The sequence below is a fragment of the Pseudopodoces humilis genome, chromosome 3 (assembly GCF_049639895.1).
Source record: "Pseudopodoces humilis isolate 2021_Gansu_Grassland_sample_001 chromosome 3, ASM4963989v1, whole genome shotgun sequence".
NCBI lineage: Eukaryota > Metazoa > Chordata > Aves > Passeriformes > Paridae > Pseudopodoces > Pseudopodoces humilis.
In genome coordinates this window covers 62,361,730-62,382,656 of record NC_142202.1, presented here as the reverse complement: position 1 = coordinate 62,382,656, position 20,927 = coordinate 62,361,730, and the positions used below count along the sequence as shown (strand labels likewise).

General features: G+C 40.5%; 1 protein-coding gene across 3 annotated transcripts in view; it reads left to right on the top strand.

Moving 5' to 3' along the window:
- The first annotated feature begins 491 nt into the window (after nt 1-491).
- Nucleotides 492-20,927, top strand: part of TPD52L1 (TPD52 like 1) — a 50,018-nt gene continuing 29,582 nt past the window's right edge. For 2 of the 3 annotated variants that reach the window (XM_005518330.3, XM_014263393.2), the window contains exons 1-2: nt 492-635; nt 19,514-19,629. In XM_005518330.3, the coding sequence (XP_005518387.1) occupies nt 617-635; nt 19,514-19,629 (135 nt within the window). In that variant the 5' untranslated portion in view covers nt 492-616. Of the gene's footprint in view, nt 636-18,956; nt 19,090-19,513; nt 19,630-20,927 lie in introns of those variants that run through there. The other variant, XM_088052468.1, reaches the window with a different exon arrangement.

Genomic DNA, 20,927 nt, shown 5'->3' with positions numbered 1-20,927 from the left:
AAAATGTAATTTTTACTTAAGCTGCTAAATATACACGGTAGCAAGGGCTCTGTCATTCCTTTGCATGTACTCTCATGTTTCTGCCATAGGAGGTGGTAGAACTTGACATCCACAGGTACTCAGATAAACCATGAACTCGTTCATTTCAGGCACCTGACCACTTCACTGTGCCGCTGATACACCAGCCACGCCTCTGCTCAGGCGGCGAACCTGTGCCGCCGGTGCCTGGGGGCTCCTGGCTTCCCCTGGGGGGAAGTCCCGAGCGCCTCCCCTCAGCGGGGGAGTGCCGTGGCAGCCTGAGGTGCTGTGCGGGGGGGATAGCGAGGAGCAGCGGAGGCGCCGACGGGCCGGCCCGGACCGAGGCCTGTGCAGGGAGAGAGGGCAGCGCCCTCAGGGCGGCGCCGCCCGGGCCTGGCCGCAAGGGGGCGCCTCGCGGCGGCAGCGCGGGGGAGGAGGCGGGGGCGGTGTGGCCCTGGCTGTCAGCGCCGCCCGAGCCGGGCTGAGAGCGGGGCTGCGAGCGGGCTGCGACCCGAGCTGTGAGCCGAGCTGTGAGCCGAGCTGTGAGCGGGCTGCGACTGGGCTCCGAGCCGCACGCAGGCTGAGCCCCCGCGCTGCCATGGAGCCGCAGGCACGCGGTGAGTCTCCGGCGGGGGTCTCGTCCCTGCCGCCCGGAGCTGCGCTCACCCCTCGGGGAGGGCCGAGCCGGCGAAGGGACAGCGCGAACTGGGGAAGGGGGTACCCGGGACGGGGTGCTCGGGACTGGGGGGTGCTCGGGGCGGGGAGAGCCCGGGGCGGGGAGCGGGCCGGTGAGAGGAGCGCTGTGAGGGTGTCCGTGAGAGCTGCCCGGCGCCCTCCGCCTGTGGCGGCCCCAGGCTCGGCCCGGGAGCGCGGCATGACCCGGCCCGGTCCGCGGAGCGTCCTCGCCCTGCGCCCCGTCTTCCATCCCGAGCCGGGATCCCCTTGGCTTTCCTTATGCTTGGGATGTTGGCGGCCGCTTTCTCCTCCTGCTGGCTTTAGATGTTTCGCGGTCAGGTGGCTGGCTGACAACAAGTCCTTGTTTAAGTTAGTGCCATCGAGATTTGTTGGTTGGTTGAGGTATTTTTATGTGTCCCGCTCCGCTGCCCGTCCCCCTCCCCCGGTCGGGCTGCAGCCACCACCGGGGCGGTGCGAGCCGGAGCCGGCATCGCCACCCCTGTCCCGGAGACAGCCGGAGGGCGGGAGCCGCCTCCAGCGGCAGAGAGCCTGGTACCTGGCAGAGCTCTGGATCCATCGAGAGCCGCTTAAAATTGGATCCGCTGAAATATTTCTGCAGCTTTGCAAACACGGCATTCATTCACCTAAAGTGAACATTTTCTATTGCAACAGTTACGGCTTACTTAGCTGTTCCTATCTTTCTCTGGATAAAGTTAATTTGCGTCCAAAGAAGAGAAGAAACTTTTCATGCGAGTTACAAATGATGTTTGGGTCAGTTTAAGAGATTTAGCACAGACAGGTCTTGCTCATCTTTATAATCTTCATTCTGTTTTCTAAAGAACCTCAGGGCTTTGTCACACAGGACTAAGCAGGTGGTACAAATATTTCTGCAAAGTCAAAATGTTTAGGAAACATTTTAGGTCACCTAAAACAGGGAGATGAAATAAGCAGAAGACATATGCTCATTGAAACAAACTAAAAAAATAGGCTTCCTAATTCCTAATAGGATAGTTAAAATGTGCCTTAAATGCACTTAAAAGAGATAATGTTGGCTACAAATACATTTGTATGTGCAGGAATACAGTAGGAAGTTTGAATTCACAGTGCTAATGAATGAGAGCCTTTTTTGCAAGTGTTGTGTATGTGCTGTCCCAATGGATGCATGGCTGAAGATGCCTGCCGAAATAAATAGATCAGTGGCTCAGTTCTTGGGATTTTTAGAAGTCAGTATTAAGACTTTAAACTAATTTTCTGAATACATCTGTATAGGTACTATGATGGGAGTTCCTGTTCATTAAATAGGAACTTCATATGATACAGAATTTGGATAATTTCTTGTTTTGTAGAGCTGATAGAAAAGAGTATCAGATTCTGGTTAGCTGGATAGTGATAGATGTACATGTGACTCTTGCTTTCTCTGACTAGTAAGATGAGTAAATATGCATGTTTTCAGTGTGTGTCAAAAATTTAGGTCAATAAATGTATTTTGCTAATGTATATTTAGGTCAGCAACTCTGTTACTTCCCCAGATCTTGAATGAATTCTTCTGAATGAGTATCTAATTCTTGAGTCACTTTTTTCTTTGGTTTCTCACCTGTGTGTTTCATTTCTACAGTCTCCCATTACTTAAAAAAAAAAAAAAAAAAGTATTGCTTTGATAAACTAGCAGTAGAATCCAAGATTTTTGTGGTAGGTATTTGCGTGCCAGCAAACCTTTGTTTTTACCCTCCCTTTCCTTCTAGACTTAATTTAGTGCATGCTACTGCAGTTAGGGAGCCTTGCTGGCAAGAAGAATTCAACCTGTGTCTGATGCTGTCAAATTCAATTAAATACATCTAAGCACTGGTCAGAAGTCTGAGTTTTTCAATCCCAGTTACACGTTTTGCAGAGCACAGTTATAGCAGTTTATTAAAACAGTAGCAATTTGCTTGAAACACTGCTCTAATTCCAGTATCTCCTTAAGCAGCAGGAGAAATGTGTATATATTTCAATGAGTTTATTAATTGCTTCTAAAGAACTTTCAGATGCCACAGAGAAATGAGTCCTGAATGGTTTGTTCCAGCGTGCTCTGCTGCAGTATTGTATTCCAGCTGAAAAGATAAAGCTATGCATTTAAAAGCATAATTGTGTTGTTTGTGCCATTTTATATTGTCCTTAAGGCAGGCTGTGCCTGAGTAGAGCAATTTTATGTTCAAGAAATGCATGGAAGAATAAAACACAGATTTCTTCAGAGCAGGAAAATAATTTTTGTCAGCATTTTTACCTAGCAGCATGAGTCAACTTTATGAGTCTTAATGCAACTGTGGACAAAAGAAAAGTAGTATGTGCAAATGTATCAAGGTACTGGGTAGAGGTCACAGGTAAATGCCATGAGTTTCTGGGTGGTTCAAAGCACAACGTAGTGTCTGTCCATGCCCCAAAGACTGTGAAAATTAAATGCTCTGATATTTACTTTAAAGTAGTAGAGTTCATGGACTGAAACAGAATGACTCCTATGCTTAAACATATTGAATATGTCTGGCAGCATTCATGTGAATGAACTAGATGAGATGGACATCAGACAGAGGGTAATAGTAATTTGTGTTAAAATTATTTTCTAAAAAAATAACCATATGTTCCATGTAAAAAAAAATCATAGTTATAATAAAAATAATAAATTTTACATTATATAAGTTTTATCTTTAAGCCTCTGTGTGCTTTTCTCTTCGATTACTTTTCTCTTTGATTACTTTTTGTTCTTAATGGATGAGCTGATCTGGGAACGCACCAGCTAGGCTTCTACTAGGCACTAAACATTTCCTGAGAGCATATTTGGTTTCCTTCCTATGGCTGCCATTCTCAAGTGAATTCACATTTCTCAGGTGAGAAGTTTGAAAGTCTGAAGAACAGTGTTTCTCTTTGAAAGGGAGGAAGGTCTGAACTGTGTATTTGCCTCTCGTCATACACATTCTACTCCAGGTCCAGGTTAATTATCACATGTAGTCCTGCTTTCCAATTTAAAACTGTGTATGTCCTGTAATAATTTATAATAATGTATAATAATCCATGTACCATGGGTGTCTTACTCTGTCTCTCATCTGAGAATTCCATGTGACTTTTAAACACTGGAGCTTTGCTCCTTACACATTTCTCTCCTTTTGCAATAATTCTTCATGCATCTAGATATAGTTGTACCTTCTTTCCCTGTCACATCCTCTCTTGATTCTTACTCTGATAAAAAGCTTTGATGTGCAGCTTTCTGCTCCCCTTTTACCTACACAGGTAGCTCAACCAGCTGCTTGCACTCCTGGCCTCTGAAGGGGTTTTTGAGGCATTTCCCTGTCCTAGCAATTCTCCTTAGAGCTGTTCCTGACAGATGTTCTGCATGGCCAGCTCTTCGTTGTAGCCATAATAGCTTGCGGTGGCTACACCTCACCCCTGTCAGGTATTGTGGTGAGAGCTGTGGTTAGCTCAGATGTTGGATGACTCCTCAAGGCCTTACCTTGTGGGCTTGCTTTGTCCCTCTGCTGTGTGCAGCTGGCACGCTCCTTCTGGGATCCTCAAGCCAGCTGCGTCTGCCCTGTGGTGTTACAGAGCAGAGGCAGCACCTTGGCATGTGCATTTGAGTGAAGCTTGTGTTCAGAGGAGTATCTTCAGAAGTCACAGCATTAGCCCAGTGCACTCACTCTGCCACGGTGGCACCTGCCATCTCAGTCAGGTGATCTGAGGTCTCCAAGGTGAGAGGCAGTGGTGAGGAGGGCTTGTGTTACCTGCGATACGGTGTGCAAGACTTGCCAAAATGGCACTGCCAGCTTGGTCAGTGTTCTCTGTTCTTGCTAGCTACTCCTGTGGTTACTAATCCAGATAGGAATCTGGATAGTCAATCTTGCAGTGGGGAGATGGGGATAGAGAGCACACAGTGATGTTACCTCACTGCAGCAGCAGTGCTGTAGCCATCACACCAAAGCAGTGTCTTGCTGGAGAGGGCAGCATCTTCCCTATCCTTGTGTTTGGGTCTGGTGCTTTGCCAAGGGGCACTGACTCTTCCGATCTATGTTCACCTTTTCCCTAAGGACAGAGTAAAACTACTGGTTTGGAGCTGATTTAGTATAATTGTTTTATGAGAAGTGCTTGTCCACATGTGCTTTTCAAGGCATCAGGATTCGCTCTAGCTGTCCAGGGGTTTGTGCTGTCTCTGCCTTCTAGAGCTCAGCATTGCCCCTCTATGAAAAGCAGGAGAGAGGACTTTGCAAAGGGTCAGGAGGATATTAGAGTAATTGAACCAGCCAGCGATAACCTGCTTATTTCACTGCACAGTGGAGGTTTCAGCTGCTCTGCTAGTAAGACCACATGAAGAGGAGGTCAAGTGAAAAAGGCAGGGTTATAATTTATGATAGGATTCTTAAATATTTAACAAGAGTGCACAAAGCTCGAAATAATAGCTCTTTCATGCTTCTTATACTACAAGGAGAGAAAATGCATGTGTGGAATGAGTTATTTGGTATATCGGATTTTAAGCAAGTAAATGTCTGAAATCAAATTCAATGCTTCTCTTTTACATTTTTGAACCTGTACTGTTCAAGCTTCATGACTCTTGTCACAGGTTGAAATTCAGTTTGCTGAGGCTGAGAAAACTTGAGTGGCTTCATGCTATACCTGAGAACTTAAAATAGCATCCTATGGGATTCAGAAATGAGATATAAAAAAGAGACCTGATCTAAAAACTAGGGCCAGTCTTACAAGTCTTTTTAACTTAGACAGTTTTGCAGCCATGAGGACATAAAATGTAGAACATGCTAAAACAAAGACATCTAACCCTAAATCATGTTTTAAAATTCTTGCACTATTTTTTTCTCCTGTGTCTTATTCTCACAGGTCCGGTGGTATGAGCCCTACAAAGCAGCACGAGTATAATCTGAGTCTGCTCTCTGTACTAAAAGTGTGCTAGTGGAAAGATGAGTCTGCTGATGCTGTCCTGACGTGCCTCACTGACTAGTACAGTAGAGAAACGTGTGGAACTTTTGAGGTGCTTTGCTTAAGCCATGTGCTGCTTGAAGGATGTGGCAAAACCTTGGCTGCAGATTGCAGAGGGTTTGAAGGAAGGTTGCCATATATAGAAATTTATGTATCAATTGGTAGCTTATTTTAGCACAATCCTGGAATTTAGATTTAGAAAGAAGATACTCAACCCTTGGTTCAGAAAGTGTTTTGAATTCTTGCTTTCTAATTAGAAAATGTCTCTTGAGGTAATAGATAAAAGTGAGGCCTGGCCAGGCTAGTTTTATCTAATTTTATTTGTATCTCATAAAATGCACAGTTGCAATGCCAAATTTTATATATACAGTACGCTGTAGTCATATCACTGCTGTCTAAAGTGGGCCTTTCGGCTGCTGCATCCTCTAAAACCATCTTGTGTGAGAAATGGTGAGAGGGGACTGACAAGTATGGATTTTAGTATCAGATGTCAAAATGACCTTGTTCAAAACCCTTCAAAACTATGAGAGTGGATTCTTTAGGACAGAGGTAATATTACTTAGCCATCTTTGAGGTCCATGAATCAAAATCTTATCTAACTAAGCTATCATGATTACACTTCTGCATCCATGATGTGGTTAAGTGTTGCAGGTGAGTAATTATAAAAGACATATTTAGCAAGTGCTTGTATTGTACTTGAGCAGTGAATCTCCCTTTTCTTTCTCTTGTGCTCTCTCCGTCCCTCTTTCACTTCATACAAAGAAATAGAACAGCAGCAGTGAGGATCTTGTTGCAGAAGTTCTTATTAAAAAGTGTAAAACAATTGCAAGAAAGCAACAATTACAATTCTGATACTTCCTGAAGTGCCAGCCTACCATAATGATAAAACTCTTACAGTGTCTTCAATTTTCCCTCTTCTGCTTGGGTAAATTTTACTTTTTCTGTGCTTTTAGGATTTAAAATCGCCAGATCATAAAAAGGGCTTCTAAAAGGCTGCTTGTGTTAATTAATTACTTCTGTGTAAGATTTCTTGAACTTTTTGATCCTTTGTTACTTATTCGAGCAAAATTTTATTGTGCTTATATTAATGGCATGTGGTTAATGGCATGATTAACCATGAAGGATCCACTATTGGATCCCCTAGCAGACAAGAAAGATCCCACTGCTAGTTGCATAACATGCTAGGAATTTCTGTATTCTCTTCACATTACCTGTCATGTTTTCTTATATAAGCTGGTTGTTGAAAAATGCTTGTAGCTAAAACCCCAGTCTTTTACAGCAACCAAATAATAATACATCAGTAAAATTTATAAAGACAGGTTTACAGAGAAAAGGAAGAGTAATGGTTATATGTGTGTATCCCATGGCCAGATAAAATAGCTTCTCTCACTTAGCTTGCTTTCCAGCTAATGGGCTTTGAGATGCTTATGAGCCATGTAGTCAGGGATCCAGTTCCTAGATTTTTTTACATCTTTGCATTTCTAGTGACTGAAGGAGAATCCAGGGAGCTCAGAGAAGTAGTCTGCATGTGTAAAGAACAGAAGGAGGTCTAATGACTTGTGTCATTTCCAGAAATGGAAGACAATAATATGTCTTGAGCAGTCAGTTCCTTCTGAAGCAAGAAGGGCTGTCAGGAAGAGTGCATACTTCTGTTGTTCCTGTTGGTCTTCTAGGGTTTGGTTTCTGTAAAGCTGTCCTGCTCTCACCACTAATGTACTTTAACCAGCAATTATCCTTGCTGTCCACCAAGAACATAATGAAAGTACACAGGAACTAGAACACTAGTTCTAGTGTGCTTTAGGCAGAGAGAGACCTAAAGCTGCATTTGGAAAACATTTTTGATATTCATACAAGTGTAAGGTGCCTATAGATATGGTGTTGATTTTCCCAGTGAAAAATGTTTGCACAAAATGTTTATGTACCAGGCAGTGCAGTTTATTTTCATGTGCTTTCTTGATGAAAGGGTTAATTTTGTTTGTTGATCAGTGAAGTTGTTAGGACCAGATCCTCTCCAATTTGTTTCTTCCTCTTGTGAACCTTTCCTTTTGTTTTTTCTTTGCATTTATACAGTCTGATTTTTCTCTGGGTTATTAATTGTGAAACACCCTTCCTCCTTAGCCATCCAAATACAGTTGTCTCTCTTTAGTACCTGTGCCATGCTTTCAAATTGTATTTAATAATTGCCTAATAATTAAAGTTACTAATATGTAAATTGTAAATAAAAGATAATTTAAAACTATGTATGGTATGAATTTAAAAGGCTGTATGATGTATATTCTGTAAATATTTATAAATGGTTGCTGAAGGGAGGTAGGTAATGCTTTCTCTGTTTACTTCTTCAGTAAAGAGTTAGGTTTTTCTGTGTTGAGATTCTGTGTTCTATGTTTGCAATTATCTTTTCATCAGTTTCTTCACCAGGAAATTGCCTTGCCACCTGGGTGGGACTAAGGTGATGCAGGTTTGTGGTTACAAAAAGGTGGCTCATAACCCTCTAGAAGTTTTAAAATACTTCTGCATAGTTGACTCAGAATAGCTGTTTTCATTGTGCTTTAGGTGGATTTAGTAGTAACTTGTCAAGCTGATATTGGCTCAGGCATTTTAGGTGCTTATCTAATTCCTCTTTCTATGTTTCTCACTTGAATTAAAATGTTTTTAACTGCACAAAGTAGACTTCAGGTCACACTAAGATTTTTAGAGGATGATATGGAGCAAATGGGTCTAGTTAGAAAATCTTCTGAAGGCCTTAGATACTTTATATTATTTCTCTAGTGCATGCTACGCTGTTGCTGGCTAAATTTTCACTAAGAAATGATCAGAGATAGTTGTATTTAAACATACCCAGATTTTTCTTAGAGACGAGTAAAATATATGTACATTACAGAGTTAGAGGGGCAATTATGCCAGGAACAGAAGATTATCTTGTGCTTAAAGTATTTTAGGTAGATGGCAGCTATTTAACTTATTATTGTGGGAGGAAGGAATCAAAGTCATAACCAGAGAGAAGGATTTTTGCCATGTCATTATCTAACTGGTGCTGTGCACTATTATGTGCATATGAAGAGCCAGTTAAGCCATGTGCTCTTGCAAGAGAAAATCCTTCAGTCGTGTAGTAGGACAGGTGGTTCTGATATCAAAGAAAAGATGACTGTGAAGAAGGAACAATTACTTCAATAGCCTGATTAAAAAAAAAAAGGCTGCTGAATAATGTCATTCAAACATTCATATAAATAGAATCACAATACAGACTTGAAGACTTAAATAAGGTATTTGCAGAGCTAAATAACAGATATTATGAGGAAACTGGAAGTCAAATACTACAGGTGGAGGAAAAATGTGTTCTCTTGGTTTTAAATTGCTTCAGAAAATAGAGAAGCATAGATAATCAGCAATATAGATGAAGCCTGCAGTAAGCACAAGGAATAAAGAAGAGTATGTAATGATAATAGTTTGTACCCATTTAGGAGAGGATCAAAGATAGGAACTAGATATAAACCTGAATCCAGAATTAGAAGGCTTCTCAGTTGTGTCCAGTTCTGCACAGAAATGTGGAGCATGGACATGTCCTGAAAAGGGAGTGGCAGTATTTTGGTCACAGTTATGTGCTGTGCATGGGTATCAAGGATGGAGAGGGTAAGAAGGGAGAAAAATTTTAACAATTAAGTTGAGTAGGGATGAAGATGTGAATGAAACTTATTAGCAGAAATGCAAGTATTGGAGTTCTCATTTATCTCAGAAAAGTAAGTTGTGTTATGTCCATCTTGCAACAACTTCCTCAGTAAAATATTCTTACTTAAGGTAGTAGGAGAGTGAAGAGAAGACAAGGACTGTCTTGTGCTCATTTTCTTGACCTTCTTAAGGTACTGAAGTTAAAATAGGCATTATTTCACACTGGGTGATCTGTAAAGATTCTAGGTCGGAGGTCTGAATTATATTCTTGCCACTTGAGTGTGGTCTATGCATGCATGCAACTTCAGCAGCATGGTGACTCATGCCATGTACTTAGCTAAACCCCATCCTTCTCTTGCCAGTTGGCCTGCCATTGCCTATGCCCACAGCAGCTGTCAAAGAAGCTCACCCTATTTGGTCCGGGGCTTATTTTCCCAGCTGATCTTCAAGGGAAAAAAAAAACCCACACTCTGCCTGTCTCAGCTGCCATTTTCTGCTGGTGTTTGAGGCTGAATTGGGGACCTCAAAGATTGAGACTGTATGATGTAGCTGGAAGTGCCAGTCTCTGTCTCCTGGTCCAATAAGTAGCCCCTTTGAAGCATGGTCTTGGTGTCACTAGGATGGCTGCATGGGGCATGCCACCTGTTTGTACACAGATAGCCAGGGCCCTAAACCCCAGATGCCTCCACTCAGAGCCCCGCTAAACACACAGATTTCTTTGATGATTTTACATAACACTGAGCGAGCAAAGCCACAAAGTTAATGACACCAAAAACTCTGAAGGCCTTAATATGGAGCTTAACACTCGGAGCAGAATAGTAAGTGCTTCATTTCACACCTCAGGATGCTGGCAAAAATGCTTTTGGGAAAAACAAATGAACCTTGGAGCTGGACAGACCGAGATAGATGGTACTATTCTGACTGAATAGTGTTCTGTGTGGCCTGTGTGCAGAGAATTACTGTTACGCTAATTCCAAATTCCAGGTTTATCAGAGCAACCCGCTGCAGCAAGACATCCTGGCTGAAAAGCAGTGCATCTGCAGGAAGTGGTGTGGCACTCAAATGAGCTGTTTGTCAATATATTTGGAGTATTTCCTTTAAAAAATAAAAAATTGTTTGATCTTGAATACAGGGCATATGCAACAGAGCATTGCCATTGTGTCTATTAAAATGTGTTGTTTTCAAATAATATTCATATAAATGAGCTTTATTTTTATTGGTTTTAAATAAATTGAGTTGCAGGTAGATGCATCCAAGGGTGGGTCAAGTTTATTTAGGGAAGACTAGCGGAAGTTCCTACTGTCATGACACATACCCCCACCTCCCAATCCTCTACCCCATTAGGAAGGCAAAAGTGCACTGGTGCAAAGTAGCTAGTCTTAATTATGAAGGGATTAAAGGGTGAAGCAGGTGGTGCTTAAAAAATGGGGGGCTGGGAGGGAGGAAGACACAACATACAAGACATACCTGCTCTGAGAAGTGTGTTGATTCACTGCCTCATTTTGGTGGCAATGAGCTTTTACATAATGTGACATAAAATTTAAGAAAAACTCTGGGAAAAGGAACTGTGTCTTCCTCCAAACTTAGGGGGTGATGTCAGCTCTGGGGCCTCCAACTTTAGAAAGGTATGGAGGGCCATAGAGATAATGAGAGAGCTGAGCACCTGTCCTAGGAAAACAGGTTCAGAAAGTTAGTGTTGTTCAGCTAGGAGAAGAAAAGGCTTTGAGGAGACCTTACAGCACCTTCCAGTACTTGAAGGGGATCTACAGGAGAACTAGAGGGACTTGTTTCAAGGGCATGTAGTGGCAGGACAAGGGGAAGTGGCCTTAAACTGACAGGAAGAAATTCTTTACAGTGAGGGTGGTGATACAAAGGAACAGGTTGCTTGGAGAAGTTGTGGGTGTCCCATTCTTGGAAGTCCTCAAGGCCAGGTTGCATGGGGCTTTGAGCAACCTGGTCTAATAGAAGGTGTCCCTGCCCATGACAGGGTGATTGGAAGTAGGTGATCTTTTACGTCACTTCCAGCTTAAACTATTCTATGATTTATTGTTGCTAATTTGTAATTATGCTGCCTACAAAGCTTAGTCACAGATCATGGATATTTTGTGCCACAGTATGCAATAAAATAGTCCTGGTCCTTTAAAACTGTGATCTTTACTCTCCCAGTATGGGAGACTGATCACAGAGGGGAAAGATAATTTGTCTCTTTTCTCCCAGCATTCCTAAATGTGAACATTATTATATGTAACAACATAGAGACATTTATTTTGTATTAAAACAATGGGGGTAATGAATTTAAGTGTGAAGAGAATAAAGAATCTATCATGTACCCAATTATAATTATTTCCTGTGTATTTCCCTAGTACATTTGCAGGACCAAAAGTGACACATCTGTCTTACAGGTTGAAATAGCTGAAAGGGGGTATGAGGAAAGAAAGCAACCTGCTGGCTTCAGCATTATTTTGCTAGCTTTTAAATTACACTTTTAAAGATCTTGTTAGTTATGTGTTTTGTGATCTAAAGGACGCAAAATATGGCTAGATGAAGAATTTATTTTGTAATTAAAAAATATAATTTTATTACTTTTTGCAGTACAGATACATTGTTGGAAGTTAATTGAGGAGGCTTTTGAGTTTAATTATACTGCAGTTAGATTTCTATCTAATTATATTCTTTTGCACCTGGCTTTAGAAAAGTACAATAAACTGATTCATTCTTAGGAGAGAAAGGTTATTAAATCCTGCCATTAAGTTTCAGTGATTTTGATTCAGTGGAGCAGATGCGTGATCTTAATTATACAATTGATGGGATTGCCGTCACTTCTACCAGCTGAGGATGGGACCCCAGGTGCCTCTCTATCCAGAGATGAGAAATATGTACTGTCATGTATTTTTAGTAGGAAAGGGTGGGTTTAAGAAATGTGACTGACAACTTCCACCTCTGACTGCCAGCATTTCCATGTCATAGCTCTTATCTTCCCCTACATTGTTTTTTCTCTAGTTTGATTACATATGCATTATTCCTTCATTTGTTTTATGCTGTGTGTTACAGTTTCTAGAGTACCTTTTTTGTAGAGAACAAGTCCCTTTTGTGATGCAGTGTTATCCACTTTCTCATTCCCTATTATTCCATTGTGACTTCATCTTTTTCCTTTTTTTTCCTTTTTTCCTAAAGAAAAAGAGATGACACCTCTTCCACTTGAGGCATTTTTTTCTTACCATTGACATCACAGAAAGTTGTGCAGCGTGATAAGTAGAAAGCACAGAAAGTTGTACAGTGCTGTCATTACTTACTTTCAGTTTGACATAATAGAAGGAATCTTCTACTGTCTTTAAACTGTTACATTTCACGACAGTTGCTTTGTTTTTGCATAGCTACAGCTTGAAAATTTTGCCCCTGTCTTGTCCAGGCATTCAGGATTATTATTCTATACAAGGAGATCTTGCTATAGGGTAGAATGTGTAAGATCATCCTTGCATTCAGAATGTTTCAGGTGATTATTTTGTTTGGAAGATCAGTTCCCAGGTTGAAATCTTAGGCTCAAGCAAATTATATGTATTTTTTTAACTGTTATTGCTATTCTCATTTTATCCGTTGTGTTTCTGTGTTTGGCATGATTATCAAACTCCTTATCCATGTGTACAGTTTCTTGGTGCGGCGGTCAAGCTGTTGTCTCTTTTCTGCCATTTTTTTGAGTGTAGATTGTCTCTTTTCACTGGCATAGATTGGAAGCTGTGTCAGCAGTTTCTGGAGGAAAAAAAAGGTAGAGACATCCTCAAGGTATGATTAATTAATTTTTATTATAATAAAACTGAGAAAAGAATCAGCACATGGATAAACTGACTGTTTATCCGGGAGCTTCAAATAGAAGCCTTTTTCTGCCTTTGTTTGGAAATCTGCCGGTCTATCTTATAGCTATGGATAGATTTTCTTACTGCTTGGGTTTGCAGGTGTTAAGAAATTGAAGGGAAAGCTTTAATAAAGTCAGCAATAAGCTCCTCCAGAGTGACCGGGGACATCTACTGCGAGATTTTAGACTACATCCTGGAACTCTTGAATACCCAAAAGCTGTACTCTCTCCCTCTCCTTGACACTACTGCCAACCAGCTCAGTTGAGAGAGGGTGTGAACACAATTGCTCATCCATCTCTCTTTTCCAAGGAGCATACTCAGAGCAAAGAGAAGACTGAGCTCACATGGTTGCAGAAAGTAGAAGCTACATTTTTCTGTAATGTTTACATTTTTAATCTACATCACCTGTGCATCTTGAATATTTCTCTCTCTTAGCCAACATCTTGGTCTCTGAGTTTGTTTTTCAATCATAACTTCAAAATCAACCTTATATTCTCAGTTCTCAGTCCTTTAGGAGAATGGCAGGCTGTATGTAATTGTTAGGCTCAAGCCTAAGCAAATTCAACACAAGTTCAGACTTGTCCACAGTTAGAACCAGACACAGAAGGGACAATCTACCTTCACTAGTTTGTTTTCTAGGTGAATTAAATTATAACATATTTTCCTATTTTGATCTTCCAATAATAACTTTGTAGTGGAAAAAATGGTATGGAAATCCTTGCAACTTCTGGTACTTTTTTCTGATCAGCTTAGTTATTTAGTATATGCTTCTAGTCCCCCTTCTCCCCCCCTCAATCTCTACATCTGGCATTAAGACAACATTATAAAGAAGATCAAAGACGCTAATGCAGTGTCTGGACAGTTCCTTTGTTCTACTTACCATTTCATCCCTTTGAAGACTTAATTGTAATTTAAATTTGTGAACAAGTGTTCTCCAAATTTAAATAAGGAACTCTAATGACATGACAAAAGAAGCTGTAGCAAGTAGTTTTGCTTACTAGTAGGGTTATGTAATTTGTTTTCTCACTGTTTGATTTGAATGCTAGATAACAAGGTAGATATGGTATTTTTAATTAGCTGGAAAACAAGAAAGCAGAGAAGTAAAAGCACTTCAATTCTTAAATGCTTTGTTAACACAAAGGATCATCTGTATATTTCCCTGAATGAATGTTAGAAAATGTAGACAAATGGAAGTTTGGTGTTTTTAACCATGATTTTACTGTCATTATGGTTAATTCAGCAGATATCAGTGCCTATAGTGTAAGCTTTTCCTTTTGTTGGGTTTTTTGGGGGGTTTGGGGTTGTTACTCTTTTTTAAGCAATCAACATACAAGAAATAGTCTGATACATACTGCTCTAGAACATGGGTCTGAGATGATTACAGAGAAAATACATAAAAAAACACTAATAAAAACATCTTTATGTAGTTAACCTTTAGATACCTGAGCAAGTCTAAAAATCTGTCATGGACTTTATCATTAGTTATTTTAAATTTGCAGAATAGTTAAAGATCTTCTAGATTCTAAGTGGTTTATTAAATTTGTCATTCCTGCAATTCTACTGGCAAACATATGCACAGGTATTGATCAGTGCTGAAGCAGTTTCTTGCATTAAATCAGATTTAGCAGCAGGCTGTAGAATTAGGGTCACTAGTCTTAGCCACAACTACCATGAAGAGTTTTCTTTGGGAGAAAACTCAAAATGCCCATTTCAGCAAACTGGAACTACTTGCATGGTTATTCTATTATCTTGTTATATGAATCTTTCAGAACACAATAAACGTGTTCCCCCAGCTATCCACCTCCTACTTCTTTCTATATAAATCTCCTAATACAAAGGGTTTTCTGCTCATTTGTTTCATCTTGGATCTTTCTGTATGACTTGCAGTTCCTAATTACTGGTAATCCCATAGTTTTAACGTTTCATTCATATTTTATCTAATTATATGTGACAGTAAATACTAAAACTTCCTTTAAAGTAGAAGCCAAACAGCATTTTGCATTGATTCAAACCTACTATATGATTTCCCATGTTTTATGGGGGAGGGGCTTTTTGATATTTTGAAGTAACATATGTCCAGAGAATCACTAGTTTGCCTGTTTGTGGAGGATAAATGAGTTACGCATGAGTATATTATTAGTGTAATTTGCTGTAGCAACAGGAGGCTGTATGAGACCATAGGACCTGCAGTCTTGTCTCCAGTAATCCTATGCCACAAGAAGAGGCTATCTGGAAGAGATAATGAGGGAGGTGGTCTGGGTCTTGCATCTGTCTCTGGGCAGAGTCTTGTGACAGCATATCCCAGAGCTAATTGTTGATTGATTGATTGATTGATTGAGCTCTGAATTGAGCTTCATTGCAAATGGAAGTGGAGAGAAGGGGATAGGTAATGAGAACTCCTTAGTTGACCATGGAGAGTGAGGGAGGGGAAGTTCAAGGAATAGGTTCTAGGACAGTTTCTGCTCCACTGATGCCTCTTGTGTGATTTTTTTTTTTTTTTAGTGTAATAGAACTGCTGGGCAGGCACAGCAACTGAAATTAAATTCAGGAGCAACAGAATTAACTTAATCTGTATAAGATATAGTGGGAGAAGAAAACAGATGTTAGTTAGCAATAGTGTCTAGGCTCTATCCTCATGCCTTACCTGTTAGTGGACTGCTTAAATGAAACTTGGGAAACCTGTGCTTAAATTGGTATATGGAGGTCAGTGCCAAAAATACTGTTCTGTTAGTAAAGGACATAAAAGGTACATAAGAGATAAGCGTTGGTCATCAGCAATGCCATAGGTTCTTGTAAATGACTGGTAATCTACTGGATGAGCCCCTAATTCATTCAGGGAAGCTTGTAACGTCTATACTGTAGGGTAAAGCAAAGGCTGTTCACCCACCCAACAACTGGATTGCTCTTCAAAAAGGACAGAAAGTTAATTTCCAATTCCACACCTGGATATTAGTGCAATTCTGAAAAAGTAGAAGCTCTATATCTGAACAATTTAATAACAATTTAATCACAATTCCAGTTTTTTCAGATCTGTCTCAAGCTGGAAACAAGGCATGATCTTCAGCATTTCTGGGAGGAGTGGGTAAAAGAAGAGGGAATGCAACTTAAAGCAAACTTCTTTTTCTGCTACCAATGGCTTTCTGTGAGTCTTGAAAACAACTCAGCTCCTTGTACAACTCCCTTCCCAGAGTGATCAAGCCTTCATGGCTCATAACTAATACCTATGCATCTTTATGTCTTTTCCCAGAGCCATTCCTGCATGTTGTTGGGTCATATAGCTGGGCAGGAGAGGAAAATACCTCAGTCTTCTTCAATACTGAGAGGAGACCTCATAGCAGTCTACAACTTTCTCGTGAGAGGAGGTGTAGAGGCTGGCACTGATCTCTTCTCTCGTGACCAGTGACAGGACCTGAGGGAACAGCCTGAACTTGTTTCAGGGGAGGTTCAGCTTGGGTATTAAGGAAAAGTTCTTCGCCCAGAGGGTAGTTGGACACAAAAGAGGTTCCCCAGGGAAGTGGTCACAGCACCAAGCCTGACAGTTCATGAAGTGCTTGGGCAGTCCCCTCAAACGCATGGTATGATTCTTGGGGTTGGCTTGTGCAGGGCCAGAAACTGGGCTTTGATGATTCTTGTGGGTCTCTTCCAACTCAGTATTTTCTATGATTCTGTGCTTCTATTCCATGCACACCCAGGACTTGGAAACTGTACAAGAACAGAACTTGTAGGTGGGCTTAAATGAATTCCCTTCAGTTGTACTGGAGGGTGCTAGGCTGCTCTGTCTCCTGCATGCTCAGGGAATCACGGAACTTCCTTCAGTATGGAGACTAAAGTGTGAGAGTTGACAGTATCTAGAGAGAGAAACCAGCAACTGGAAGAACTGTTCTGCTGGCCTTGCAGTGTCACACCCTGCCGAGACACCCACAAATCCTGAGCAATAGATCCTGTGATCCAGAGCAGCAGCCCTAGCTCAAGGCTCCAAAGCAATGTGTTAGGATATCAGCACATCTGGGCTGATGAGAGCTGTAACTCCAGTACAAGTCTGAGCTGATGGGTACTGACCTCTGTTGCGCTCCATTATTTAATGTCCTAACTGTAAGCTCCCTGCTATTGCTTCTGCTAGAATCTAAGTATTCTCAGCCTATGGAAAGCTGTGACCCACAGTATGCTGGAGAGATGCTCAGACTGGAACTGTGAGATGACGAAAGTAAACCTTAGCGGAAGGACAGTGACCATTAGGGAGGACTCTGGTGGTTTGAACAAGAAGGTAGAGACTGAAGGATCAGACTTGATTTTAGAGGACTTAAACAAGAAGCAAAGGACAAAAATTGGGAGAGGAACTGATTGAGTTTGCAGAGGATCATAGAAAAGATTGACGTGTATTTGCTGTTTTGGAATGGATTGTAATTTCACTCCCATCTCGAAGTTTAAACTTGACCATTGGGTCTAGTGTTAAATATTATTCAGTTGTTTCTGGTGATTTTGTCCAGGTTGGCTTCCATCTCTTACCTAGCCATTCCCAAAGTAATGTTGTCCCTTGAGCACAGATCTGCCTTCTATTTGGCTTAAGGATCAGTTGCTCCAAAATCACCTCATCTCAACCTCTATCCCAAGGCTTCCCTTAAGGGTTTTCAACCCTCTTGCCTCTTAGATCCTTCCCAGCATTTCCAACAGCTGCCCTGTACCACTGCTCCTCCATCCATAAAAAAATAGACTGATTTCAAGACTCTGCAGACTAAGTTTAGCTTGAATCCCATAGCAACACTATTAATTCTCAAACAAATACCAAATAACAATTGTGTGTAGAGATGTAGGGGTGTTAATAAAGGTGATTTGGGAGTGTTCCTACTGAATAAATATGCTTTTCTTTTGACTTCAGCAATCTAGGTTTTCCTGGCAAGCTGCTTGCTGCTTTTTGGGTAATAGCTAAGATATCAACTATTTCTATATGCTTTCATGTTTTTAAAAGGTTTTGTGCTTAAGGTGGTGATATATTTCTGCATATGGTGCCATGCAGGGGTTCAGCACTGTGTTGCTGCTCTTTATCTTCCCACTCAGGGAAGATTGTAATTAACAAGGCTGAATACACTCCATTGTGTTCTGCAGGGAAGTTGATGGTATGAATTGAATCAGTTCTGCTCTGCTAAATAGAAGGAAATCCAGGTACACTGGGGAACTCTAGGTGAAGGAAATGGCAGAATACTGGAGGGAATTTAATTTCCTGCATGAAAATGCAAAGTACTTGATTTCAACAGATTTGTTTCTTGTAACCTATGTTCTTTAATGCCCAAACTTAACTAAGCTGTATTTTAATCTCTTTATAATAAAGTATACAGGCCTCTGTGGAGCTAGGAAAGAAACTGTTCTCTCTTCCATATTAACCAGTATACAGGTGTCAGGAGTCGGCAGAGATGGCTGATTACCTGCTAGGGAACTGAAATAAAGGGAAAAGTGCTGTCCCAGGTGTAACCTGGAGGGGATTTTTCTTCTACAACAGAAGAAGATCTAGAATTTTAAAACAAGTTCCAAAGTAACCAGAATGTTTTCTGTTATCTCATTGTATTGTTTTCTCTGCGGACTGTAAAGAATGAGAGACTCTTAGTGGCTGGAGCCTCATCAATCTTCTCTTCATTGAATGATTGGGAGATAGGAAATATTTTGTTTCATCAGTACCTATTATGCCAGGAAGGCCCAGGTCTTGGAAGCATTTATGTATGCACTTACCTTGCTTATTGCAGATACTGACCCTGTTCTTGGGCATGCAGAAGAAAAGTAATGAGGTCCAGTGTATTTGTCTCCCCTTCACAGGTTTAGATTGAGCAATCAAGGAATGCTTCTCATTAACATTCAGAAAATTCAAACAATAGGTGTGGCATTTGCTTCTGCAAACTGTGTGCATCTGTAAGGTTTCAAATTGCTGCAATCAGAGGTACTTTTATAGAAAACTTGGCTATACTTCCTCTGTTCTTCAGTGTACTATTGCTACTCTTTGAAACAGTGATACACATTAGCCAGCCTTCTTATTTTGAAGAAAAACCTTTCTTTTTTTCTTCTGTATTGTTAGAAGCAAGAAAATCCCTGATTAGTAGGGTCCAAGGTGATTGATTTCTGGGAATGAGTGGTGCTTACACGTATTAAATTACTCCTGTGCAGACATTACCCTCTGATATTTCCAAAACCTTTCAGAAGTGAAGCAGAATGCAAATGATTGTAGGAGGAAAAGGTTGTTTTTCCTTTGCTTTTATTTTTTTTTTTCCTAGTGGGTGATTTTATGTCTTTCTTAGATTTTAGGGGAGGCCAATACAATAATTGAAATAATTAATAATGGTTCTCTTGACCTTTTAACATTTAAGGCCTGTTGGAAACTCAGTCATTCCATGAAACAGATGAAGATGTAGTCACTGATGTTGATTTCACCAATATGATTTCTGAAGAAGAAAAAGAAGAGTTAAAGATTGAGCTAGCCAAGGTAATTAATTTTAATTTCTGTGAGTGTTACTGTTTCTACTTCCTTAAACTGGAAACTATTAATTGTAGGATGAGGTATATATCATAAAGGTATACCCTTCCTTCTTGGTAAAATTATTCTAGGCTACAATAATGTAGCCTATAATTTTCTTATATCCATTTTTTGAAGGTTAAACATCTTCTATTTGATGATTGTACTGTGAAAGTCAAATGCATGTTCCCATCTTAGTCAAGATGTGTCTTTATTTATAAACGTTCCTTGAAAAAGAATGAAAGGTGTTCTCATTAGATCTGTGGTATTTTTGTTACAGTGGTTGTGCCACCTGATAGAAAAATTTGTTTTTGTGGTGCTCAAAGGAAAAGGTAATGATGATAGTTACAGAAGAGGCTGATGACAACAAGCACAGTAATTTTATCACATTTTTGTTTCCTTTGGCACTGATGTGTTTTGAGAAGGTAGTATCTTTTTTCAGGATGGAACACTGTGAAGAGGCATAAAAATAATGAGATGGGAAGAAAAAGGTGTGAACCATGTGATCTCTTTATTACAAAAATTAAAGAGATTGTTTAGATTTGGTATACCATGGAAGGATGAATTCAGTTTTTATTATTGCTGCTGAATGCCGCAGAAAATGAAATTCCAGAATGGAAGATGAGAGAATGGGGAAAACTGTGGGTTTAATTATTTGAAATATGAGTCAAATAACAGAAATCACAGCCATATGAACATGAAGAGTTGGTTTTGCCTTAACTGGAATACTTAAATTGATAATAAGTTGTAGTACTTAGAGTATTTACAAAGTCCTCACAAAGTACTCTAAGAAGTAACATTTGTAATCACTTTCAAGTAATTTACCTGCAGTGCTGATTCAGGATTTCCAAGTGAAACAGAAGACTGTTTTTTCACTTTAATATTTTATCAGTCTTTTTGTTTCTGGGTTACTAGTTAATTTTTACTTCTTTGCTGATCCTGTCACATCTGTAAACAATCAGAAGGAAGCTGAAAGTTTACGTGTTCAGTGTATCAAATAAGTCAGGAGTTGGCATACTCATTACTGGCTTTTCATCAGGACCAGAAGCGTTGGGCACACACTGAAACACAGGAGGTTCTCCCTGAACATCAGGAAGCATGTTTTTCAAGTGTGACTGAGCAGTGTACCCTAAGATGTTTTGGAGTCTCCATCTTTGAAGATATTTAAAAGCTGTCTGGGTACAGTCCTGGAAACACGCTCTAGGTAGGGCTTGAACCAGATGTTCTACAGTGGTCTCTTCCGGCCTCAGCCATTCTGTGATTCTCTT